This window comes from Maylandia zebra, linkage group LG17 (assembly GCF_041146795.1).
Source record: "Maylandia zebra isolate NMK-2024a linkage group LG17, Mzebra_GT3a, whole genome shotgun sequence".
NCBI lineage: Eukaryota > Metazoa > Chordata > Actinopteri > Cichliformes > Cichlidae > Maylandia > Maylandia zebra.
In genome coordinates, this window is record NC_135183.1 from 36462448 (window position 1) to 36489544 (window position 27097).

Consider the following 27097-nt stretch of genomic DNA (forward strand, 5'->3'; position numbering starts at 1 on the left):
ACATACAAATAACATAATTCAAGTTTGATGAGTTTAACTGCAAAGCAGATAATGCTATTAGAAATTGAAATAAAGTAGAAAAACTTACTTTTTGGCATACAAATTAGTTTTCATGTTAAATTGTCTGTGTTTGACAAAATGTGCTGATTTTTCACATGTGATAGCAGAACTGAATTGGGCATGCACAGGATGAGTCACATCATTTGAAACTTAGCCCTGATTGGAGAAATTGGAAGTGTTACAACTGACCCACGTTACAACTATCCCCGGTCTCCCCTACCTATTCTTTGACTCCCCCACCCACTGGAGCACCAGTGGGTGGTGGGACCTTGGGGTGTTGAGGACCCTACACCACTGACAAAAACATTTTCCCTCTAAAGAAGAAGGGAAAGAAAAGGAACACATACATGCAAAGAAAGCACTTAAAACATGCAGTTAACCTTAACTGGGCCTTCATTATATCAGCAAAGATGTCTCAACATAGGAGAGCCACCTCAACACGACAAGACTCAGGTGTACATCTGTGCCTTAAGGACAAAGGGCACTCTTTTGAGGACCCCAATGTTAACCTTTTGGACCAGGAAGACAGGATGGTTTCTATGAACAAATATTGTTTCTGTGAATGAATTTTCTCAAAATGAGGTGATGGCTTAGAAAACTAGGTATTAGCTACTTACAATGACTGACTCCTCCCTAGGTGTTTCAATCCCCATTCTTACCTTACCTCAGGTGACGTCAATAACTAATTTAATGGTGAGATTGGGCAATGTCTCTGTTACGTAAGGCCCAAAATGGCCTCCGTACAAGAAAGTAGTAGCTCTAATATTGACCAGTAACGAACCACCACACACACACTGTAATGGGTTACACAAGATTTATTTGTTCTTTCTCCGGGTAAAACTACTGGCTGAAGACACAACTCTGGCCAGGAATCCAAGGCCCAAAGCCACCGCGGTCAGGGTTGTTAGCCTGGTTACAAACAGGGGAAAGGTGGTCACTTGGAAGAACAAGCAGCCAAAACGTATCAATCCTGCAGCTTCCTCAAAAAGGCTTGCCACCCACCTTTTCAGGCCTGACTTCGTTCGAGGCTGGGTCTCCACATCACATCCTGGGAGCTGGAACTTCCCCAAAACTGGTCCAGTTTCCTTGTCAGGGGCACAGAGAGTCTCCAGTCCAGTGTTTGTTTTCCTGCCTTCTAGCACATCCACTCACATCCCAATAAGAATGAGTCCTCCCTCCAACATCCTCAGTTTATTTTAAAAGCAAAACCAGGCCAGGTTAAAAATCTTTTCCATTAAAATGTGCACACGTCATCCTGGATCTTCGAGGCTTCCCTGCTTCACCAGTGTCCTACTAAAAAAAACAACAACAACCCCTACTTTCTGTTTCCTCTCCCCTTTATAGAGAAGGGCTCCAATCATCCCCAATCAGCTGCTCCCTGTATTCAACTCCAAATAGCTGGCAGCTGGACTAGAGTAGAATCTCCACTCCCACATGGGTGTGGCCCACACCTCACATCAAACACAAAAAAACACCAAAGCATGCAATTAATACAAAACAAAATCTAAAGAAATGCCAACCCAAAAGCTTAGGGGGCGATTCTCTCCATCCTTTTCCACCATGCTATACTCTGTAACATCTCACAGAGGTTTCACCTTTCGACTGGCATGTCCTATGTCTGTTATCACACGGTAAATAAATAAATAGTGGGTTAACGACTCTCAGTAACAACTCCAAAGCAACTGACCCCACTAGGTGTTGTTGTAGAACTAAAGAACCAAAATATCTGCAAAAACCTCATGAAGTCCAGTTGTGTTTGCCTCTAAGATTGCCTTCCTGAGCCTGGTTCTGCAAAAGAGCTCTTCCTTTTAAAGGGCGTTCTTCCTTCCTACTACTGCCAACTCCTTGCTCAAAGTAGACTATTATGGTTATCTCTCTCACTTTATGAAGATTTCATCATTCAAAATTAAAGGATTTGAGATGAGTATTCATGCTGTCCTTATAATGTGACTTTCCCCACCGCAGTTACAGGCTTTTTTTTTTTTTATGTAAACTGGTGAACACCCGGGCTGTCTACAAACATCTCATCTGTTTTATTGGAATACAGTACTCAGTTCCTAGTAGTGGTTGTAAATCAATACTCAGTATTCCAGTAAATACTGGAAAAGTCCAATTGATGTGTGTGCATTGTCTTTGGCTGTGACTTAGATAAAGATCAGACTGTAAAAACGCAAGGCGTATCCATCGTGCTACGAATAAGACTTGACATAGCGATCACTATCTTAGTGACGGATACACTTTTAGTTTTTATTGAAAAGTTATAACGTTAGTACTGGTTGAGTGGCTTCATTAATACAGATATTTAAGCAGATTTACCCTCTCCTTGTCGGCCTAAATTAGTCGTCTCACTTTTAGCGTAAACGTTTAACGTTAAACCCAGACGTGTCACGCAGAGGATTTCATTCAAGTAGATTGCGGATGTGACGGCAGTAGCGTGACGGTTTGCTCATGCAAAAGTGTACGCTTGTGTGTAACACCAGCGACCGCCGCCGCCGCAAAATAAAAATAATCAAAAAAGGTCGAGGATTTTGAGTGATGTATTTGATTGCTGTTCGTTTTTTATCTGGTAATTTGTTGTTGTTGTTGTTTTTGCTTGCATTGCATCTCTGCCAATTAATTAACATGACTTGGTTTTTTTTCCATGAGCAGGATGTCATTTTTAAAATTAAGCTCCGCCACCGGTGCGCGCTAAGTCTTTGAGCATGCGCTTCTTTTGGTCATTCGATTACCAGCATGCATCAGGAGAACATCTTTTTTCCCCTGGTGGGTGGGGCTTTTTGAGAGGCGTTGCCGCACAGCAAGGACTCAGGGATTATATACCCTGTGCTGGTCTTCGAGCAGTTTCATACATTGCGCATTTGGAAGCAGATAGGTGCACTGCAGTTTAAGAACAACAACAAAATAATAATAATAATATTTCAAGTATTTCAACAAATATCGACTCCGCTATGGCTAGCTACATCCATGTTCCCGACGAGGCTCCCGCTGTGCCCAAAATAGATGTGACAGTTGACGAGAACGACTACAGACCTGGTGCACTGAAACTGATGAAGGAGCTGAGACCAAGCTGGAGGCCGTTCGAGATCAAAATGAAGGTGCGGTTTATTTCATTACACGCACTTTCATTTCATGTGAAATATTTACTGATTTTTACCATAGCTTTTAATTCTCCCACATATCAAGTATTTATAACTTTACCGTTTAAAAAAAGGGACGTTAGCTATTAAGGAGTAAACCACTTAAAAACTGTTGCCGATGTTAAATATTTACTGGTGTCGTACATTAACTGTTAACGGTTAAACAGGTGGGATGACTTCATTTTTGTGAGTCGCCACCAAACCACCAAACCAGGAAATGAACGCAGTGAATAGTTGATCTTTAAATTTGTATGTCTTATTGTTTGTTTGGTTTTTTTCGTTACACGACACACGCAAAAAATGAAAAAAAAAGAAAACCGAAAGAAAGAAAGAAATTGCAAGTGTACGTTTATGTAGGGACTGCGCTAAAGAACGATTGATTTGACTGCGCAGATGCGGGCTCATAATATCGCCGACGCTAAACTGTTCGCTAGATGTTCTTGTTGCAAGTAAATGTTCATGCTGCTTATTCTTCCCACACACCCTTATGCAGCACACACTTTTATATTGTCCTCACTCAGTGGATGCTGATGCTACGCTGTGTCAGGGTGTGACCGTCAAACCATATTAACCCGTGACACACACATCTGGCTATATTCGGAACACGTTTTAACCGAACTATTCCAGTTTGCAGTTCAAGACATCAGACAACTGCAGCTTTGTGTTTCAATGGCCTGCACTATTAAAAAGATGCTATGCATAATAAAGTGTCATGACGTGGATATTTTCAGTTTACTATATTTATGATTTCACGAATAAAAGGCAGTCGATTGTTTGTTTTTTAACAGAATGCGTTAACAGTAGTACAGTATTGAAGTATGTATTAAACGTAAGGTTCAGGAAGAAATACTGACTCGAAACGCAACATGACTGTGGGCTATTTACATAAGAGGCTTAATCTAATCTTATGAGAGTGCAAATTGATCTTCCAAAGTTTAACACTTTACGTTACCCTGCAGGATAACAGTGTGACATGTATACATTACAACTATAAACAGACACCCAGAAAGTGGTATTTTCCTTTCTGCGAACAAAGTGGAGGTGTTTGGTAAATAGTGAGAATGAAAGCTTGTCAGGGCGTCTGCTGTTCTTGCCTGTATTATTCATCAATGAGCTCAAAGTGGGGAGTCAGCAAATGCCAGCCATTGCTATCTAATGGAAAATAAAATTCCTGACAGTCTTGTCATTCTCCGTCAATCCTAGATGGAGTAAACAATTAGGGTTGGTATGCTGACCCCTCAACCTTTACAAAAGTGTTCAGAGATTGTAAAGCGAAAATCAGCCAAAATGCCACAACCCAAATTTTTGTAGGATTCCGCTTTGTTTTGCAGTATTTTGCCACTTCTGACGCCTCTCAGAACTTATGTAACGCCAAAAAGGTGTGGGCTCTCAGGCTCAGAATTTAAATAGAACCATGTGGACAGTTCCACTTCCTCTAATTGTAGGTGTCAAGTTCAAATTTTGAAGAATGGGACAGATGAAATCCCACTGGTTAATCTGTCCTCTGCTCTTGTCTTCCCCTCTGCAGTTTTTCACAGATGGAATAACCAATAAACTGCTTGGCTGCTACGTGGGTGCAACCATGCAGGATGTGGTTCTGGTCCGTATTTATGGCAACAAAACAGAACTGCTGATCGATAGGGAAAATGAGGTGAAGGGTTTCAGAGTACTGCATGCACACTGCTGTGCCCCACGCCTTTACTGTACCTTCAACAATGGTCTGTGCTATGAATTTCTGCAAGGAACTGCACTGGAGCCTGAGCACATTCGCAGCCAGCCTGTTTTTAGGTAAAAAAAAAAAAAAATCTTGCTATGCAAAATGGAGCTTCTACAGTGTCACTTGACTTTGGGTGTTGTATGCTCTACCACCTCACCGCCTACCTGTCTGAGGCTAAAAATAGATTCTGAACAGAGTTGTGCAATACCTGCACCAGTGTTTTGGTTGATTGTATCGGCACATTCTAGGCTCCAAATATTAGCCTTTTAGCTGGATGTAGCTTTTTTTTTTTTTTCTTCCCTTTACAAAAATGACATGAACCATGTGATTGCATGGCTCTCAGTTACAGTCTATAACAACTTGCAGAAAGAGTATGAAGCAGTCAATTCCATTCAGTTAACTGGGAAAAGCCATAAAGACAGCAATTGACTACATCCCAGAAATCAGTTTTTGAGAACAGAATAAGTTCGTTTTCAGTTGTAAGGTTTTTAATTTTTCTTGAAATATACCACGAGTTTAAATAAGACACATTAAATGCTGTTAGCTTTAACTTTAATAACTTTTTGAAAGCAGGTTTCTTTTTTTTAAATAATTACTTACTGACAAGACTGCATAATCTGATCCATAATAAAGTTAAAGCAATTCCCCTCCTTTTATAGCCCATTTGTGTGTTGCTGCTTGCTGTTGTAGTTACAGTCTTCTTGTTTTCTACCTTGCAGGCTCATTGCTAGGCAGCTGGCCAGGTACCACGCCATACACGCCCATAATGGCTGGTTACCCCAGTCTGACCTGTGGCTGAAGATGGGCAAGTACTTTACTCTCATCCCCAAATCCTTCAAGGACCCTGAGCAGAATGCCAGGTGAGACCACATAGATCAGACTTAGTCTGCCAGATCTGTTAGAGAGCTGGTTAGTACTCAGGTTCTCATATGTCTCAAAGCCCAGTTAAGTTTCACTTCTACTGTCTAAAGAAGTGAAATGCATTTCATATATTGTTCAGCTCGCTTACACTATGTATATGTCCCTTTTTTCACACATGACTTCAATTGACTGTTTCATACAGGATCAAGAATCAAGAGTTGGCATTGTAAGAAAAGTGGTTATGTAATGTTTATTACTACTATTATGTTTAGGTTTTGGTATTTTTAAAGACTTTATTAAGTTCTGAAAATGAATTTGCCACGCCTTTTTATCAGCATGGCGTGATATGATCTCATAGCTTTATCTGTGAGTCACATGATCCCTCAGGTTTTAAAGACAAAACACAGGGATATTTATCAGGCGATCGTATCTGGGGAAGTACGTCAAGTCCTTTGCATAGTTTCAGGACATTTGTTTTGCATTCCCAAGAGACTATGCACGTCTTTCCCTAAGTTTTGCTACATCAATGACCAGCAACCTAGAATAGTAAAGTAGCTCATTTATGGCTTAAAAAAAGAGGGGCTGCGTAACATAAAAATGAGTTATGATTACAGTGTCTCCCTCACGTGCTTTTGCCGTTTTGTCTAACAGTAATAGCTGCCTTCAAATCTACTGGCACTTAAAATGAATCCAAAACAAAGATTTGCTTTATATGCTGTTCCATGCAGGTCAAGCAAATATTAATACTGTAAGAAATACTATTAAGTTGAGTCAGAGTGTAAGAGGCGTGGCATCTCGAGTCTTGTTTACTGAAGTGTCGGAATGTTTAATGAGCACGGACACTGAATACTCTTCTTTCCAATTTCTTGCCACATTCTACAAGTAACAAAGAAAAGGAATTCATTTAACACGAGTCCAATCCAAACAGGAAGTACAGAGCAAAACTCTCTTCCAGTGAGTGTTGTGGGAACAGTGTCTATTTTCTGTTCCTGGTGTTCACGATTTGTGCTTACTGCAGTTTAAGCAGTGATGCCACTGATAAAAGGTTCTAATGTAACGCTATTAGTTGTAAAGATGCTCTTAATACAACAACTGATAGTTTTAATCTCTGATTTTTATTTCTTTTTTAATTCCTGTAGTGATACTTAGCCACCTTCTTTATTTGTTTTCTGCTCAGTTTCGTTTTGTCATTCTGGGCTTTACTGACAAGTGTGATATACGTATTTGCATTTAAATTAACAATACACTACAAAAATAGACTACTTGTACCTATTTGCACCTCATAAAGTGCCACATTTGATTTTCTTGCCTTCTAGTGCCTGTTGTTCTGTTCCTGTTTTCTCCCATACTTCTGTTTCTACCTCTACTTTCAGGTTCCCCATACTGACTTATCCATCTCCATCTCCCATTGAATACTGCTCAAAAAAGTAACACTTTTCAATCAGAGTACAACATCAAGTCAGTTAAACTTCTGGGATGTTGATCTGGTCAGTTAAGTAGCAGAGGTGGCTGTTAAGCAGTCTCAGCTGCTTTGCTGTGAAAGAAATGAACAAAAGAGGGACTGACTGTTTTTGTTGTTTGTTTGTTTTCACTAGTTTTATGTTTGGCTAGGGTTAGCGTCACTACTGCTATCATGAGGTGATGCCTGGACCGTACAGGGGTTGCACAGGTAGTCCAACTCCTCCAGGATGGCACATTAATATGTGTCATTACCTGAAGGTTTGGTGTGTCTCTCAGCACCGTCTCAAGAGCATGAAGGAGATTCTGTGAGAGCTGGAGAGGGCCATAGAAAGTCCTTAACCCATCAGCAGGACTGGTATTCGCTCCTTTGTGGAAGTAGGAGCAGGATGAGCACTACCAGAACTCTACAAAAAAACCTGAGGTCCTAAAGTCCTTTAGTGGACTCTATGCTCACTGCCCAGCGCCGTGGAGCCCGACTGGCAATTGTATTAGAATACCAGAATTGGCTAGGCAGCAGCACCCTGAAAGCCATTAGGTAGCGAGACAAAGTCCTTGGACCTCACTCCAATAGATTAACTCTTTTGTTTTTAACGTGCTACCCAGTTCGTATCAGTATAGATATAAGCCCCCCCCCTCCTCTAAATTGAGATCTGATCTGTGTCCTTTAATTTTTTTTTTGAGCAGTCTATGAATAACTTTGTAACCAACTTGTAAACTCTCTGCCTCTTTCAGGTTGAGCAGGGAGGTTCCCAGCGCACGGAGCCTCAGAGAAGAGCTGTTGTGGCTCCAGCAGAGCTTGTCTGTGCTCGGCTCCCCCGTCGTTCTCTGCCACAACGACCTTCTCTGCAAAAACATCATCTATAACCAGAAGGAAGGTGAGTATGACTGGGTGTAGTCGCATACTTTTCTGTGTGACTGAGTGCGAACTACACTGCTCCCTGTACCCAGATATGATTGCATTAATTAGATGATTTCAACCCTAGTCACATGCTACACTCATTGTCAGTGTTTGCATTGGACGGTAGCTGTAGAATAAGAACGGTCAGACAAGACAATCTGTGAGTTTGGCTAAGGCTCTTGATTAAATCATTTCTCCAAAGTCATAGTTATAGTTTATTTATTTATATAGTACATTTAATTACAACAGGAACGTTGACCAAAGTGCTGTACAAGAATACAAAATACCTAGTAAAAAGTCATGGCTGTTAGGGTAAAAAGTTGTGCAAAGAGAAAAGCCTTGACTCATGGATTTATTCTGTTTTCTAAATTTGTCTAATCTGTCGTTCTAATTCTGTGTTGAAAATACAATTAGAAATGTTATCAGCTTGAAAAAGCAGCATCATTGCATCATGCTACATACATAGTCTGTGTTACTGGCAGCATATGTTTTTGGTGCTATGTTGCCATTTTTGTTGGTGTGAATGTGAAGCAAACAGTCTTCGGGTAAACTTACTTGTGCACTGAGCTACTGCAATTATACCAGCCTATGAATCCAGTGGATTTATGTATGTGGGAGGGGGGTTGTTTAAGAGCTGTCAGCCCCCTCGTCAGTGTGTGACGAGGGGCGAGACCCTTCTTACAGCTCCTTGTGTCTAGCCTTTCTCCCTCAGGAATAACAGCAGAGGCTGTGGCTGCCCCACCCTGCCCCAGGGAGGCAATGGAGAGAGACAGACCTCACACACGGTCGGCTCTGAGGGCCCTCGCATACTCTGCCCACTCCTCAGACTAATCTGGATGAGTTCATGGCAGCAGTAGGAGCCAACTATCTAAACTATCTACCTGTCACCTTCCTTTTGCTACTTGGCCAACAGTTGTCCATCTGACAAACTATTGTTCCTACAGTACTGGTTATTACACACCCGTTTTTATAGGTGTCTTTGCTGTAAGTAACTCTGAGCACCACTCAAATGGCTAAATTTTAAAGCTGCTTTCTGCTTCTCTTCACAGTTTTTTTTTTTTTTTTTTTTTTTTTTGTCACTATTAATCACTAGAAAGAAAAGGACGTGGTGATACAGTATTCTGTTTTTTTTTTTTTCTGTAAACTAACCCCATGATAAGATCCACACTGAATCCAGGTACAGCTAAAGGTCCATGTTTTGGGATTATTTCATGTGTAATATAGCACAGTGGATTTAAAATGAAGCCCTCAAATGTGGTTCAAGTCTAGACCAACTTTTGTTCATGAGAAATACAGTATGAGTTAAGGTGTTGTTGGCATTTACTACCTAGTTACTTCATTTTTAACAATACATTTCTCACAAATTGCTCTAATAGATGCTCCTAATTGCACTAAATGTGTGTTCATTGGCTGGTCATGTCAACAAATTCACTATTTTACTCTTGTGACTGAAAACAATTTAAAGAAAACCACTGAGACTTATTTGAAATGGGTAAAGAATTGTAGCAATTTTTGGAGGTCTGGCTTAAAAAGTCAAAAAATAACAATGTGTAAGTCATTCTTAGTAATTGTCTTTTCATGGGAATAGTTGACAGTAACAATAAAGAATATAATCTAACTTTCAATAAAAAGATATAACTATAAAGCTTGTGAAAAAACATTTTGCCAGGGCGCGCCTAAAAAAAACTCCTGCATACAAATATATTTCTGAGAGAGTGTTGCCACTTATAGAACTTGAATAAAATCTGTGTTGCACATCAGGCGAAGGCTGAGCAAGGGAAAAGTTCTGGTGTCACCCGGCTTTGCATGACAATGCAACACTCTTAAATTCCTCCACACAGAAATGCAACATCGCCTGGAGCCTGTACTCTAAAGTTAATTTCTTGTATAGGCATGTAAAAGTTTGGGCACTCAATATGCATGTTTGTGGAATTGCAGAAGCATATTACAATCTTCAATAAGTACTGGATAAAAAGATCTAGTGTAATTGTATCTCCCTCAAACATCCAAACAGAACTAAACCACACGTACAAATGACAACTGTAATGGAATGACACCACAATAAACTCTGGGCCTTTCAGCTCCAAGCAAACTTTATTGTATTTCTGGCTGCGCCCACTCAGTTGTCTAAGGTGTCGTTTTTGTAAATGCAGTTGCTGTCTTATAGTGCACTTACACCCTTTTGTTGAGTTGGCATAAAAAGAAACTGAATGACTTCCATGCCACTTCCTGTCACTTCTGTTCAGCTGTAGCTGCTGACTTGAAACCACTTGTCTGCTAACGTGACAGCAGAAAAGCTACCACTTCCTGCATTGATAAACAAAAGAGCTGGAAGCGGTCATCTTTTTTTCTTGTTTTTTTTTGGGTTTTTTTTAAGCTGTCGCACACTTATAACAAAGGCTGTATTACATTTTCCTGCTTGTTCCTGTCTCTCGGTCCCAGTCACAGGATCTTTTACTCTCCCCACTCCTCTAACTGTTGCTCAGATTTTTCTTTTTCAAAAAAACCAAATCTCTTGACTCTGGCCCAAAGCCCTGTAAGTCTGCAGCTCAGCAGCTAACAGCAAGCCTCTCAGAGCTACTTTGCAGAAGCAGTAGTGATGTTAGGCTATTGGATATTCAGCGGACCAATAGGAAGGGAGTGATGAAGGGGAGTGTTAAGTCAAGGGGTGGTGGTTAGGCTTGATGGAATGGGTGTGAAAGAATGGCTAAAAGACAACTGTGTCAGTGAGAGTGAGCATGTGTGAAAGATGTTTGCCCCAACCTTTTCATCTGCTGCACAGGGGGGCTATAGCCACTGCCCGGAGGTGTTCAGTTGTGTCCCGCTAGGACCCACACGCCGGCTGGTAACCCACCTCAAAGTGTCTTTCTTTGTAGTCCAGCACCAACTCAAAATCTAATGTTCCATACACTAGGGTAAAGAAGCTAGCTAAAGCCAAAAATAATTAGTAGAGTAGAGACATTTAATTAAAAGTACTGTTAAAAAAAATCTGTATTTGTTAATGTCTCTGTAACAACTGGGCTTGTGAAAGTAAGTGTTTGCATTTTGACTTTGACTGGATGCTTCTCTCTTTGTTCATTGTCTGTGCAGTGAAATCACATTTTCAGCAACCTGCAGATGCACTCACGCAGCACCATATTCTTTGAATTTTACCTTCCATGCTCTTACATCAGATTCCAAATGACAGTAAATATAAGTGCATATATTTTGCAAACCTGGCCTGAAACTGGTACATTAGCGGCTGTGTGGGATTTTGTGTGTGCACTTATGGGCATGTGTGTGTGACTCATACACATCACGAGAATTTGTCTGAAGCTCTCAGTTAAGCTGAGAGTTGTTGCTCCTGTTTGTCTTCAGCCATCATCACTGCTGGTGCGTAGTTTCTTAGAACTTGTAAGTTGACTTGTGCTTGTAAGTACGTGGAACTTGAACTTTCTGAGAGCATGGATCAAATAGTGTGGTTGCTGTACATTTGCTTTGGCTGCTCAACGGCTACTTATTTCACGTGTGTGAAATGTCTCTCTTCTTTGTATCTCTTTGTATTTTATTATCTTCCTCCTTTTGTTCCCTGTGCCCCGTTTTCCTTGTTTCTGTCTTCAAAGCATAACATTGACTTGGCCATTTTCCTTTTACTCTGTGTTTGTGTCCAAAACAAATGTTCTCTGAGAAGCAGGCTCTGCTCCTTTTCCTTTACCATTTGCACATGTTTCACGTATTACAGCATGCTCTGTACTCTTTGATTTCTGCTAATATGTTCCAGCTGCCTTAAGATTTATAACTCAGCTTTCAAATGAACACAGACATGCACATCTTGATGTTTGTTTCATCAAAATTGTCTGTTCCTCAACACTTCTGCTACATTCAAAATGCAAACTCTTACTCATCAGCCCTTAAAACTAGCTCAGTAACCGTGCCAGTCCAGTTAGGAAGTCAGAAAGATAGGAAATTACATGAAAAACCTTGACATTCTGAGTTATCAAAGGGAAATGCAACATAATCATTGTAATGTCTGCCTCCTCGTGTCTTTGTCTAAATGATGACGCTTCTGTTCCCAGGGAATGTAAAGTTCATTGACTACGAGTACACTGGGTACAATTACCAAGCCTATGACATTGGGAACCATTTCAATGAGTTTGCTGGTAAGTGTAACTCAAACCACTCACATATGTGAAAGTAATTTGTGTTTGCTGCTTTGCTATGGTATAGATGCACAATATTTACTATTATTTCTGTTTTATAGGCCTGAATGAAGTGGACTATAGTCACTACCCTGGGCGGGACTTTCAGCTTCAGTGGCTGCATTCTTATCTCGAAGCCTATAAGGAACACAAAGGCCAAGGTAGTGCAGTCACTGACAGAGAAGTGGAGAGCCTCTATGTCCAAGTCAACCAGTTTGCCCTGGTAAGTATTTGTAGTTGGTCCAGCGTCATCTACTCAATAATGGATGGATTGGTAGTTGGATGTGAAGTGAACACAACAGACACAGCCTGGCTTCAGTAAAATAATCATTTTAAGCCGAATGTTTGCACTGTTACAGTAAAGCTGCACCTGGTCTACAGTTTATCAGACCAAGCTGCATTTATTTTATTTTTTTATTTTAGCCTTTCTGGATTAAGTATTTGAGCTACCGTATCACCAGCTTACTATAAATCTGGTATATTAGTGTTACTGTGAGGGATTGGCCACAAAGGTGCACTTTATATTGTGTCTCTCATCAAATGTTGTTTATCACAAAACAAACTCTATTAAGAACTCCAACAGTATTCTAGTAATGGTGTCGATCACCCACATTTATTTTGTGTGACTAAACGCACATGTGCTTTGGAGAAAATAATAGGAACCGCCTGCAAAGCAAACTTGTCGCTTGAAGTCTTGAACTAGTACAAATATTTACTCTGTAGTTTAAAAAGATAAAATAGTTACCTGAACAGACAAATGTTACTTCTGTATAATTCAGCCTTTCCTCAAAATGGTCAAAAATAAAGCATTAACATTAGACATTGACCAAGTACAGTGCGGTCCTTAGGGCTTGTTCTGAATGATTCTCCACACTGTAAGCTGTTGGGTCAGAGTGGTGCATGTTATACAGATCACACAGACATAAACTACCTGCTCTGAATATGAGAGAAGGATGACTGACACACTCACTAATCTAGCCACCACATGGGTAACAATAACTAAAGATAACTTGCAGCCTTGGTGAGACTCGCCGTTGTCCCGTGAGACAGATTCTGCCTGGTTTACTCTAAAGAGGAATAGAGGGCAGTGTGGAGGATGGGCAACTGAAACAATTGTATTTCTGTGTGAGCTGTTTGTAATTGCTGCCATAGGGCCTCTAGTTTTATACGTACTTGTGTGTGTCATGTTCGATAATTGGAAATGACATGTACTTTTAGACTGTGAGCACACGGTGAACCTTTCTCTCTCTGTCTCCTTTTTGCCAAGGCTTCTCATTTTTTCTGGGGTCTCTGGGCTCTGATTCAGGCCAGATTCTCCACCATCGACTTTGACTTCTTGGGGTAAGTTGCCATCTTTAAATAATCTAGCGAGCACACTTTTCTTTGAGCCGTTATATCTTGGTGTGGCAAGCACAATTTAGTAACTTAATCACGTTTAAGAACAAAATGTTAAGCATCCACATGGATATTTTAGGATGTTCTGTTATTTTTGCACTGGCATTTCGTGGTAACATGTCACGTACATATTTATCTCACTGCTGGCACTGCTGCTGTGTGTCTCTACTTTACAATCAGATATGCAGTCCTGCGGTTTAACCAGTATTTCAAGATGAAACCAGAAGCGGCTGCACTAAAATTACCAGAATAAAAGCCCGCACCTCCCTCATCATCATCTCCTCTTCGTCCTCAAACCTGCTCTGCACCTCACACGATGACCTCAGAGTGCCCTCTAGAGGTCCCTGTTGAGAAGAAGCCAGACTCTGAGTCCAGTTTAGTTTCTGAAGATCCCCTCTAAAGTCCACATCCATAAAGACTGAACGGGCAATGATAAACACTGTTAATCAGGATAAAGCCCATACTGTCAACATGGGTGTGTGAAGGACCAATTTTAAGATCCGCTATAATGTGAAGTCCACTTGGTTAAATTTATTTTCATTATCAATTCAGTTGATATTTGCATATCAGCTTATTGTATTTATAAGCAGCTCTTCAGATGGCTCAGCTCTGTCTAAGGCAGAGAAGAAGCATCATGTGAGCAAATACATGGCAACTACCAGCATTATTTTTTTTATTTTTTGTCTTTCTTTAAAAGTTGTCCAGACATTAATCTGACTGCCTAGACACCTTCCTAATATCACATTCATGGGTAAACCCCCTCAGAACCAGCCAAGTCATAGACCACATTTATGACAACGGGCAAATAAAGCCTGCTTTATTTGCCAAGGAGCCAAGATAAATGGTAGAAAATGCTAACATGGAAAGGCCAGTCCTGTCTTTCAGTCCCATGTGATAGGAGCCACGCCACACCAAAAACACTTGAGGTCTGTCTTGTGATTCTTGTTTTCACCCCCACCCCCTACATTTCCTGTCCATGCATGGGTGGTGCCTAAGAATAGCCATGTAGTAAATGTTTTACTTTGTAAAGGTAGAAAAGGGGGTTTTAGGGGAGCAGCTTGTGTTTGCCTCTAAAATCTTCCTTAAATGAAATGGTTGTAGATCATTGAAAAGCCATTTGGTTTGACAGTAGTTCTCACTGTACTTCTAGTTTTGTTACTTTTGACACTTTTGTTAACTTAACACAAAGATACATTTTACTGTAATTTTTACATTCCGCACTTGTAGTACTAGATTGTAAAATTGGTGGATTTCACGTGGTAAGTTAGCAGCGTCCATCCTGATAGGGAAGGATTTGGAGTCTTCGTCAATATTATGAATCACTTTTGTCCTAAAGCTCCAAGGACTAAGCATTTTGTGAACACGTTCTCATTTAGAGGTGTGTGTGACGTGGCCTTGCTGGCTGTCAGATTTTTGAAGCAGAGTTGGCATTTATCATGTTAAATGATGGATGTTAAATGGTATGGAAAAGTGGAATTCTGGTAAAAGAAAGTCAAAATGATTATCTCAGGCTGCCAGTGGAACTTGAAGATAATTTTTAACAGCAATAACTATTGAAGTTGGTAAAGAACTCTTTAAACAAACTGTTTTTAAAAGAATCTTTTAGGAACTTTTATGAAAACTAAGAAAGCGTAGCTCTCGGTGATTTAACAAGCAGACACCAAAGTGCTGATCGCCGTAAACACTTGCAAGAAAAATGTTTAGAAGAACCTAAGCGTTTCAGATCCTTACACTGTTTAAATGTGACCATGACCCAGCAACTCTTGCAACTGGTTTTTGTTTAGTCCAAAACAAAATCACACGTTTGCAGAGCTCGGTGAAAGCAGTTATTGACACAAAGTTGTCCACTCATACTCATGCAGTTATAAATACATATAGAAGTGTCAGTCTGCCTTTGTGCCTTTTTTTTTTTTTTTTTTTTTTAAGTCTTATTTTTCACTCAAAGCAATGAACTTAAGGATTATTACTCTTCTGTTTTTAATTAAGTGTTGCTTTTTTATGCTGGAGGATTAAGATGGATAGATAATAAAATTCTCCTGTTGGACCTAGGGTAAATTAGAAATTCTTGTCTTTTAACCTGTGACTTATAAACCCAACCATCTACTTGGTGGTAAAGGGTTTTTAATTTGCTGGTTTGGATTGTGCTGAGAGAACATTTCTAAAGGGTCTCTCGGAAAGTTGTTTGGAGTATTAAGATAGTAGACAAGACTAAGTGTACAAAAAATCCATCTGAATAATTAAACTGGATGAGTGCATTTTCACTGTATATCGAGTAATCTCTCTAGTCTTTTAACTTGAACCACTACATCTTAGAAATGCATTTATATTTAACATTATTGGAGGGGGAAAGGTTAAACTCTGGCCACTGTAGCATATGTTTATATGTATAACTAACGTAATGATAGCTTTTTTTTTTTTTTCTCATGTGAATATGTGTACATAGAGGGAGGTTTTTTTTTTTTCTAAGAAATTAATTAAGGTGGAAAAACTGCTCAATGTAAAGAGTGAAACTGGAAAAACTAAATATGCTTAAAAATAAAGTATATTTACATTTATGTCTGCTTTTGTCTTTTTTTTCTCCCCCTGTGGCTTTAATATTGGACGGGGGGGGGTATATAGCAGGTGTCACTGAATTTTCATTTAAAAGTTCATTTTAATTGAAATCTTACAATTTTGACCTTCCCCTTTCTTATGGGTCATATAGAGTGAAACAGCGCTGCTCTACAAACGGTAAGGGAATGTCAGTTAGCCGGACACACTGAGAAAATGCTGGAAAGGTTTTTTGTTTGTTTTTTTTTCCTGAAAAGTTGCTTCTCTTTATTTGGTCGTAACGTTTTCAGGGGGAGAAACATTTGGTCATTCATCCAAGTGACATCAAGCGCTAGCATTTCCAGCATTCCAATCATTAATTTTGCAGTTTTAATCCCTACTTGCATTTTATTTGCCCCAAAAACAGTTATGTACAAAACGACGGCGAACAGGACAGGTCTGTACAAAGACAGACTTGACAAAAAGACAAAAAAGAAAAAAGTACGAGTTAAAAATCAAAGGAGTGAAAGAGTCAGACCCATACGAGCATACAGAGTGGAGTAAGGACGTTAGCGTGCTGCCCATCTTTCATCACGCACATATTTATTATTATATGGTCCTAAGTGTGAGTGCATACACTCAAAAAATGTTTAGTAACTTCAGATCCCTGCAACAAGCCCAGGTCCAGTTTACTTTGGTGATTTGGACTATTCCATTTCACAGCTGTTGTTACTTTTTTTTTTTTTTTTTTTTTTTTTTTTTTTTTTCCTTTGCATTGGCCTGTACAGGAGACGATCTATTTGTCGTTTCAGGTTGTAGTATTACACAACATTTTCAGATCCTTTTTTTTTTTTTTTTTTTTTTTTTTTTTGGTCCCATTTGGATCTTTAGCCATCAGAATTGTTGTCTTAAGGCCAAGAAACATGCCAAGCGGATTTATTTTACCAAGTGGATCATCATGGCCTTGCCATATTGGTCCATTTGATTGACCTTTATTATAATTATGTATTTATTTTATTTTCAGTTGCTACAAATGGGACAGACATGACTGGGGGATAGGACAGGGAGAAAGAATGAAAGAAAGAGGGAGAGAAAGAAAACCAGAGGGGAGAAGAGACGGTGAGAAAGGGGAAAGAAAAACAAACAAACACCTGGATCACCTGTATGGAGAAAAAAAAAAACAAGAGAAAGCAAACAAAAAAGAGCAACATAAATACAGCACCATCACAATAAACTAGCTAACAGTAGATACTAAATAATAAACGATATTGTGCAGCATGCGAGATAGACAGCGCACAATGTGCTTTGAGGCAGCAGCCAAGAAAGGTGTAGTCCGCGTCTGTGAATACCCGTGTGTACACCTGTGTGCACACCTGTGTGGATCAGAATGCTTGTATTCCAAAGGTTTCTCCATGTAACGATCTGCTAGGGAGTGTGGGGAGCCATAGCCCCGTCCCCCAGGGCACGAAGCAGGTATGGAGGAGATCCAGGCCCCAGACATCCAGAGGCCCCAGAGTACGAGGAGGACCACCAAAGGGGGGGGGGGAACCGTGCCACCCTCCTGGGAAGAGCTGAGTAGAGCCCCAAACGAGAGGTCACCCAGCAGCTACGGAGCAGAGGCCAGAGGGGGTTGCAGTGGCGTGCCCGCAGGCTCTGCCGGCAGCCAGCTGTGCCAGAGAGGACCGAGCTTCAGGCCCATCGTGTGATCTGAACATTTTCAGATCTAATAGAAATAAAATAAGTGTTTCGTAATTCATTCCATTCATTGTCTTTATTTATAACTGGCAGTATTGTTTCATTCTATTATAGATTCTTACAAGATAGAGGCAAAATTGTATTCCATTATGCTTTATTAGCTGCTTCGGTGAAAAACAAATCAACAATGCAAAAAAAAAAAAAACCCCCACTGGAAAACAGTTATTCATCACTTGATTGCTTCAGTGGATCTGCGCTCGACAGTGCAGCCTGGGCGGAGTAGTCGAACGCAGATCCACTGAGCTCTCAACACAGACAGCATCGTCAGAAGAAAAGTTGATAAAATAAATAAAAAATTTAGTATTGTTCGATACATATGCGTACCGAACCGAAAGCACTGTATCGAACGGTTCAATACCGATACGAGTATCGTTGCACACCTACAAAACACATCACCTTTATCAGTGATGCATTTTGATTCACTTGGATTTCACTTGGTTCTCTGTGTGTAAAAACAAACCAAACCACATGGAAAAGCTACCGCTGATTTGGGCCAGAGTAAACAAACTATAGGTGTGAAAACACTCTCAGACTTTCCAGGAGCCCTGGACAGTCAGACCTAGCCTCTGTTTGCAGCGTTCTTTCATGCTCTTAAATACCTCTCCATGGTGGTGTCTCACTCCCTTTTCACTTGTTGGTCTTAAGAGTGAGTGGAGCTTTAATCCATTAGTGTGTACTATGTAGTCCAGGCAACATAATTTCATGTTCATATATTTAAAGATAATATAATATTACTTTGACATTTCTTTTGTCTTGTGCAGAGGTGGAAAAAAATATTTGAAAGCTACTTAAGAGTTGACATAGAGATGTCCACAAGATGGCGACACAACCCACTAAAAGAAAGTAGTACCCACATAGCTCCTCCAGGCTGGCAGAAAGCTCACCACAGGGTACAGAAATAATCCCATTCAGCATTTATTATTTGTGATATTAATGCCTATTAGCATAGATTTCTATATTTAAAACAAAGGCATCTCAGTAATATGCCTTGTGTTGAACATCTACACTCAAATGTGCAGGAAAATAGTACATTTCTTTTTTCTTTTCTTTTTTTTTTTATGTCTTTTCCTGTCTGGAAGCACTTGCAATCGAATTTATGATCTGATTGCACTAGTGTGGCAAACACATTTCGCTTTTCCGAGATGTTTTCTATAAGTTCTCTATAGGCTCCTCTTGTTCAGGGTTTATCTGCTTATTTCCTCATTTCAATTTGTGTTATTTCAGTTATTACATTATATGTAGTATATTCTGTGACAATGTCTAAGGTAGGACAGACAGGAGAAAAGGGGGGGGGGGGGCACAGTAAATAGAAATACACAGCGTATCGCCCACTGCCACATCTGTTAGAAGAAAACAAACATTCAACACCTGGAGTGCAAAAATTAAAAGCGCACAGGTGCATAAATTAACGATCTTCTTGTGGTGTGTGTGTATCTGTGTGTGAGATACACACGTGTGTGAGAGAGAAAGATGGAGTATGTTTGTGTCTTTGACATGAAATGTGGGTGGGAAGCTGCAATAACGCCACCTAGGAGCCAGAAGCAGACAGAGATGGATCCGGGAGAACCAGGCCATCCGAAGCCCCAAGAGTACTGAAGACCTCAGGCCACACATCTCAACGATATCTGCGTATCTGCGGGGCATGGAAAGATCAGGGTCCCAGTGTTCTAGGAGCTCAAGAACCACACTGTTTGCATTTGGTCACTCACTTACCCACTAATGACACAGAGACACATATATCACACATGCACACACATTGACCCTCCCCTTTGAGGTGCCAGCAAGCAGATGCCCCCCGAATAAGCAGTGAACTGAGACGCTGCCAGAGCATCGCATCAAACCACCTGTAGACCTCCGTACCTGGCAGGGTGTGTGAAACAGGGGTGCAGGAAGATGCTGACCATCCCCACTAAGTAATAGAATTGATCAGTGGGGACCAGAGGGAAACAAATTCATCCAGTTAGTTTTGTGAGGAGGCAGACGTTCTCTCCAGATGGTTTGATCTAGAAGTAAATTTCTTTATTGAACAATACATAAAAATGTTTTTGGATTTCCAGTTCATGAGCATAGGCTTCTTAGCGATGCATAAGGCAGTATCTATTTCACATATGTCACCTATAATGCACAGCTTGGGTGAGGTTGGGATGCAATGACTAGACCATGTGGATAGGTAGGGTGTGCAGACCCATATAACATGCATATAGTTGTGAGCAGAGTTGTCTTTGCAATGGGTGCATGTATTTGAGTGTGTGAGACCCATTTGGAACAACCGTTCTCCTATATAGTTTGTTCTGTAGACAATTTTATATTGTAAGTTGTAAGTTGGGGATTTCATTTATTTTGAAGGTGTTCAGACAGTTTTGATCTGGACTGATGGAAAGATCTCGCTCCCAATTTATGGTTGGGAGGGGAAATAATTCATTAGTTTTAAATAAAAGTTAACTTTTTTTTGATCACCATTTGAGGGTACAAATATTTATTTATTTTACCCATGACTGATATTAATCTTTAATAGGGCTGTCAAAATTGAGAGCAAACAAAACAACTGCTATAATGCCCTCTGCTGTCTTAGTTTAATTGGTCACATGACTGCACCGTGTGACTAACATGCGTCATTGTTTTAGAAAGTCTCCGTTTTCGCTGTCCACACTGCAACGTGAAAGCACCGTTTTGAAATATATGCGTTTCGGGAGCGTTTTCAAAACGTTGCGTTTTCCATCAGCGAAAACGCCGTTTCAGTGTGGACAGGAGGCCAAAACGGAGAGAAAACGATGACGTAGCCTAAGTGAGATTGTAAGTAGTGTACTGGTGAAAAAAAGGTGTGATCCCTGACAGTTGGGTGATGTGAACGCCAAGCACCGCAAAGAGCAAAATCATCCATGTATTGTTTAAGAATATCTGCCATCAGTTCAAATAAACATAAGTGAACTTAAATCAACTGAAATTAAGTTCAACATGCACACAGCTACACTGATCTGGTCCTTTTCCCTGAACACCTGTGTTCATCTGCTTAAATAGTTCATTTACGCCTGGACTATTTCATTAGGTAGGTGAGACAAATATTTCTATACTCAAACCTATACTGCTACTCCTTCCTAGCGGTAAAACTCTGCAGTGTATAGTCGATACATATTACAACAAATCCATTTCTCTATAAACACACTCTAAAATCAGCTTTATTAAATTACCAATATTCTCCCCCTTCTTCACCTGGTCACTTCCTGTGACCTCAGATTAGCCAGGAAGCTATAAATACAGGAAGTGAAACTATATTTCCTCTTGTTCCTGGAACACAGGTAGGTAAGGTGAGTTCAAACTAAACCAATTAACAGGTGAAATAAATAACTTTTGTCAGAATTGATTTAAACCAATATGTTATGTTATATAATCTGTAAAAGTGTAAAACATAAACAAACCCAGGATATTAGATGTTTGCCTACTACAGAATACATATGAGATATGGCTAAATCAAAAACAAGAATGTTGACTAATACTACGGACAAATGGTGTTCTCATCCACTTTGTTGCAAACCTCTTTTCCCTGGAACCAACTCCACGTGTGACAAACCTCAGTGTGATCATGTTTAAACTAATTATTGGAGTGTTGAATGTTTCCTAAAGTTCAGTGATAGTTTGAGTACCTAAAATCAAATATGATAACAACAAAAAAACAAAAAGAAAACAGGCTGTGGCTGATTAAACTGGTGTTATTTGATCTATGTAGACATTTCTATTAGTGGGAAAGGAGAGCAAAGTAGAACGAGGAGTTGTCTGTATATACAGATTACCCCAGTTAATACAGCCATGGTGTGGTGTTTTGGTTGTGATAAAGTGGGTCGTTGACATACAGTTTATCGACTGTGATGACAGCTTGGGAGCCTCCTTGGATGAAATTCTTTCGGATCGGGAACTGGGCTCTGCGTCTCTCCAGGATCTCTTTTGGAAACTGGTCGTTCACGCTGAAGTCCATTCCTCTCAGCCATAGCTGGACTGGCCATCGGGCGTACCAGGCATTTGCCTGGTGGGCCGGTGGAGATTTTTCATTTTTATGGGCTGATGGGGGTTTTTTTTCCTGTTTTTTTTCCCGTAACGGTATAAACTCTGAAAGGTGGTGGATTGGCCAGATGCTGGGAGATGTGTTGATTGTATTTCGGTAACTGCAAGTACTGTTGTTTTCTTTTTTCAATAAAAATATTTTCAAAAAAAAAAAAAAAGACCCAAAGCTGGAGTTATTCTGTGCCTTTACGCTGTCAGCTGCTTCTTCTTCTCTCATTCTCTCCCCTCCCTCTCCTGTTGCTACTTCAATCATGAAACTGATCAATGATCAGCTGATTGGCTTTTGTGTCTTGTTTGTTTATCGCCCACTTTGCACCAGAAAAAGGAAACCAGTGGATGTAGCGCTAAACAACAGCATGATCAGCTGTTAAGCTTGATCAGCTGTTGTTAGAATTTATTTAATATTACTTTCTAGTATCAGCTGATGTTTGCTGGAGCCACAGCTGTAAAGCTGCTGGTCATGATATCGGTTTGGTTATCTGGTGAGAGGAGGGCACAAAGAAATACTTTTCTTTCTTATTCTCATTTAAAATGTCTCGTTTTTATTAAATAATTATCTGAATCATACAACCAAAGTTTTTATCTGATGTAAAATGTATAGAAATCATACATATACCAACAAGACGGTGTACGTCACTGTCACAACAGCGTCTGTTTTCATTCAAAGGCTTTATGGCTTTTCCTGTAATACCTGGTGGGCCGGTCTCTAGTCAAAATGCCCGGGCCTATATATATATATTTTTTTTGTCCCAGTCCAGCCCTGCTCTCAGCTCCTGGCTGTGGCTTTTCACCAGCTCTTTCTGTTTGAAGTGTTCGCAATTGGCCATGATCAGTCTGGGTCGACTTCCCAAATGATGGACATGATGAAAAGTGATGTTTTCAGCAACGGCCTCCGGGAGTTTCAGGTAAGTCTGACTCACCATCGTTTCCGGGTCGTCTTCTGTCTTCTCTGGTAGTTTCTTTGACAGTTTCATTGATTTTTAACATTTTCTTCAGAGAGTCAGACCATTCCCTCTGTGACACACTCTTCACTCTTTGAAGGTGGCGTTTTCAGCACCAAGTGTTTCGACCTGCTGCTGGCTGAACTCCACGGACTCACGCATGCGTGAAAATCTTTATGGAGGATTTCCAAGAGGGCCCGGCATGCATCAAAGCTGGACAGTTTTTGTTTTGTTATTTTAATCTATGGACGCCAAAATATTCACCATGTCGTTGTTTTGTGGTGAAGCTCACTCAGGTTAGTCTCAGGATTGTGTTCTTTTGCTGCTGAAGGGAGTCGGCACCTTGTTACCTGGTTTCCCCATAACAACTTGCTCGCAACACTCGCTAATATGCGGCTGCAAACTGTCCAGGTCTTCTTTGCAGTTGTCCAGAGTGGTGAAGTTGGTTGGAATGTAAGTACAATTCCTATTGTTGTAACCTTAAAAGCTGTCAATGAATAGACTTGGCAGAGAAAAGAAATTATGGTTGAAATGTTCTCAATGACGCACTGTGCTCAGTGTTGCCAAGATTTTGCTGTGTCTCTCATTACAATAGAATAGCTTCTCCTCACTTACCCGTCTCACTTACCTGTCACTTCCTCCAAATGGTGAATTTCTGAGGAAAACACCACATTGAAATAAGCTTTGACTGCTTTGCACCACTGAGCTTTGGGACTGCGGTCTTTTGGCATAGACAGCAGTTGGTTATGCAGCCAATTTTAGTTCTATAATTAATAATGAAATGGACAAAGGATATAACTTATTTAATAAGTGGCTAATTGAACACTATAAGCAGGGATTCTGTGATGCGTTTAGTACTGTGCAGAACTGTAAAGATGAGCAGTGAACACACAAACTTTTAATAGTGCATATGTTTACAGTAACCCAAGAGTTAAATTAGAAACTCAGTCATGCCTCACACCCCAAAACCAAACAAGTAATTTCTTACCATTCTCTTGAAGCAAATCAGGCCTGCCTTTCGTCTCCCTAATGCGAGCACTGTCTTATGCAGTCGAACAATTACAACAGCGCATTATCCAACTCGCTGACTGTAATTCAATTAACTTCCTCCCCCTGGCTTCATCCACCCAGATAATACACACATTAATTAACAACAGAATCCAATATCGCCTGTTCTGCGCCTCCACTTATTTTCATTTCCCATAAAAAGGTCATAGCAGCCACTTCCAGCTGAAGACAATTAGTGTAAGTGCGTAGTAATAGATTACACTTGTATATCACCAAGACCCACGCGTCTGTGACAGGGAGTGGTGAAGTAAGCCTGTTGGTAGTCAGAGGCTATGGCCTGGGAGGAGAGAAATGCTGACACAGCTGTGATGTGCATCCATCAGAGGTGTCATTTCGCCAAACTCATAAAGCCAAATCTCCACGGAGTGGATTTTTAACAACTATTTCATGCTTCAGTTAAATGGAAAAAGTCTGGTTGCTTTCTTCAGCATTTCTCAAGATTAGGGATGAGAATCGAGAACGGATCCCTGTAGAGAACCAGTTATCACTAGTTAAAATCTTGGGATTGTTAGTCACCTTGCCTATTGATCCAGCTTATAGGTTTCACTTCCACTTGAGCTACAGTCAGCTGATAGTCTGTGTGTTGTAGGAGGAAAACAGTGGTGCAGTCTGGATGTGGAAATGTGATATTTAATGTTTGTATTATTTCAATTTGGTTATACTTCATTTAGATGTATATTTAACTTGACAGTGAAATGGCTTCAAAAACAAGAAAAAGAATAGCTATAAAAGCTGCAAGTATTTGTTCTACACTATACATGAAAGTGCAGAATCATATTCAGAAATAACATTAAACAGTAACTTAACAGAGTTCCTTGGATACGCAGTGCTATAATATCTACAGTTAAAATTCCAGATGTTGCATCATCACTATCAACTAATGTTCAAACTGAAATGACTTAAATATTCTGACTTGAATGCCACTGACTTGAACAGTGGCACTCCATCGGGGCAAGCACAGCCGTCAATACTTGCCCAATGAAACATCACTTAAAGCCTACTAAGTAAAAGCAATCCCTCTCTTTCCATCTCAAACACAATTCTGTAATAAAGCTTTTCCCATTACCTGTTCAAGTGTGAGCCATTGGAATATGGAACATAGAATCTGTTGTTTTCGTGAGTGTGTCCGTATCCTGCTTACAAACTAGTGGCAAGCAGCCTTTTTTGGAGGGTTTTGGTGCATGTACGTTGTAGACTAGTCTCTGGTCTTTGACAGGAAACTTATGGGAGACTAGTGCACTAGACAAGCTGCTCCTGGCTGTGCTTTTACTGCTCTGAGAACTAGATGTGTGGAAACGTAGGTACCATAGCATTCCAAGTAAAAGGCCCTGCCATGATTCATCATAACCGATAAGTTTTACTGTATGTTAAATAAAACTTTTAATAACTCCTTTAGCACATTATCATGGAATTATGATAGAGAGGGAAACATGTCTAGTTTAACAAACAGGGAAGTTGAACAGGTTCTGGCTCCACCAGTATTTTCAGGTTAACATCTCCAATATATCACTTGGTTGACTGAAGGTTCAAAGTTTACCCAGCTGTTTTGCTAACACACCAACTTAATTTTTGTATTATTTTAAAAGAAAGCATTCTTAGTACCCTGTGTAAACCTGTGAGAAACTAAGTACATCTTTAGTGCTTCTATAAGACTTAAGAGGGCAAGTAGCTAATCAAATGCTCATGATTAACTGATCATTAACAAAATGTACTATCTCTAAAAGCAGATGTTTTGGCAGTTTGTTTGTCTGGAACATTCAGGTGTTTGTTAACTCAATGACACAATTTTCCAAGAACGTCATTTAGCAAATGAAATCTTACAATTCATAACAGTATAGTTAGAAAACCTCTGAACAAGTATATCTGCCCAGCGTTCAAAGCTTGGCTGAAGTTGGGCCATACAACAGGACAATGATCCCAAGTGTATCTTTACATTTACAGCAGAATTGTTGAAAAAGAATAGAATCAAGATGCTGCAATGGCCCAATGGCTCTGTGCCCCCCATGTGTGTACACACACACACACACACACACACACACACACACACACACACACGTTTAAGTCCTATAGGCAGGCTAAGCTCTACTGGGTGGCCAACGCTGACACCTGTAAATTCCAATTAGCCATTGCAGGTGCCAGAGTACAATATAGAAATATGACCAGCTTCCTTTTATATCTGCAGATCAAAAGAAGATGGTACACATTTCACCTCAACCATCTTCTTGAAGATGCCTAAAACAAAGAGACAAGAAAGCAGACACAAAAGCAATCGCACATCAGTGGATTGGTATTGAGGGGCGGGGGGTAGGGTCAGGGCAGTCTCAGTCATCCCTATTCAAAGCAGCAACCTAATTACCAGAGGAGAGGGAAACAGTAATTAGCAGCGAGTCTCACCTCGTTAATCACAAAGGGCTCCTTCGCTCTATTTATATCTGATTAATGGCTTGCTTAAGCATGGCGAGATATTTATGTTTCTGTTAATTGTGTGCAGCTTGTATCCTCCTCTCAGTGCGCTCCTGCGTGTTCACACCCCAACAGCTACACACACTGACACACCTCCACTACACCTACCACATCTTTCATTCTCATTACTACTCACTGTCTGCAACAACAGTCAGAGCTGTCTAAAGACTGTAATTTGTTTCGTACCTGATTTGTTTCATAGTTATAATTAGCCTATTAGCCTGGCTACCTTTCCTGCATTTCCTGCAGCTGTAACAAGGGAAGCCCCTTTTTTCACCTTTGTGTTCTTGTTTTGGATATACTGGTGCCGCTCGGTGAACTTAGCTAAACTTAAGACGAGGTAGAAGCACAATATCACGTGAAACTGTAAGCAGGCAGGGATTTTGTGATGTGTGATTTCAGGTTATTACCTTTGTTTATTTTTCTACATCCAAACACTGTTTGTGCAAGCCAAAACATAACCCTCATTTTACTGTGGAGGCACAAATGAGAGATAACCAGGGAAGGTGAGTAAAGGATGTTGACAACGCCACCTGTGGAGAGAGTTACACCCCAGGAAAGATTTTTATAGCCAATGT

At 40.3% G+C, this 27097-nt stretch overlaps 1 protein-coding gene and 2 long non-coding RNA genes across 3 annotated transcripts; 2 read left to right on the forward strand and 1 right to left on the reverse strand.

Moving 5' to 3' along the window:
- Nucleotides 1-860: 860 nt before the first annotated feature.
- LOC106674575 (uncharacterized) lies at nucleotides 861-2463 on the reverse strand. Its single transcript, XR_001341544.4, has 2 exons — nucleotides 1063-2463; nucleotides 861-969 (listed from the first exon to the last, which is right to left on the reverse strand). It is a non-coding gene; the product is annotated as an uncharacterized LOC106674575 (long non-coding RNA).
- Nucleotides 2464-2836: 373 nt separating this feature from the next.
- etnk1 (ethanolamine kinase 1) lies at nucleotides 2837-16262 on the forward strand. The gene is made up of 8 exons (XM_004553905.6): nucleotides 2837-3155; nucleotides 4726-4985; nucleotides 5634-5774; nucleotides 7969-8111; nucleotides 12190-12273; nucleotides 12375-12535; nucleotides 13580-13653; nucleotides 13888-16262. The coding sequence occupies exons 1-8, from the start codon at nucleotides 3009-3011 to the stop codon at nucleotides 13958-13960; spliced, it is 1083 nt and encodes a 360-aa protein (XP_004553962.1). The 5' UTR covers nucleotides 2837-3008; the 3' UTR covers nucleotides 13961-16262.
- A 5018-nt stretch (nucleotides 16263-21280) lies between these two features.
- Nucleotides 21281-25124, forward strand: LOC143413151 (uncharacterized). The gene is made up of 3 exons (XR_013093743.1): nucleotides 21281-21296; nucleotides 22801-22952; nucleotides 23089-25124. It is a non-coding gene; the product is annotated as an uncharacterized LOC143413151 (long non-coding RNA).
- The last annotated feature ends 1973 nt before the right edge of the window (nucleotides 25125-27097 follow it).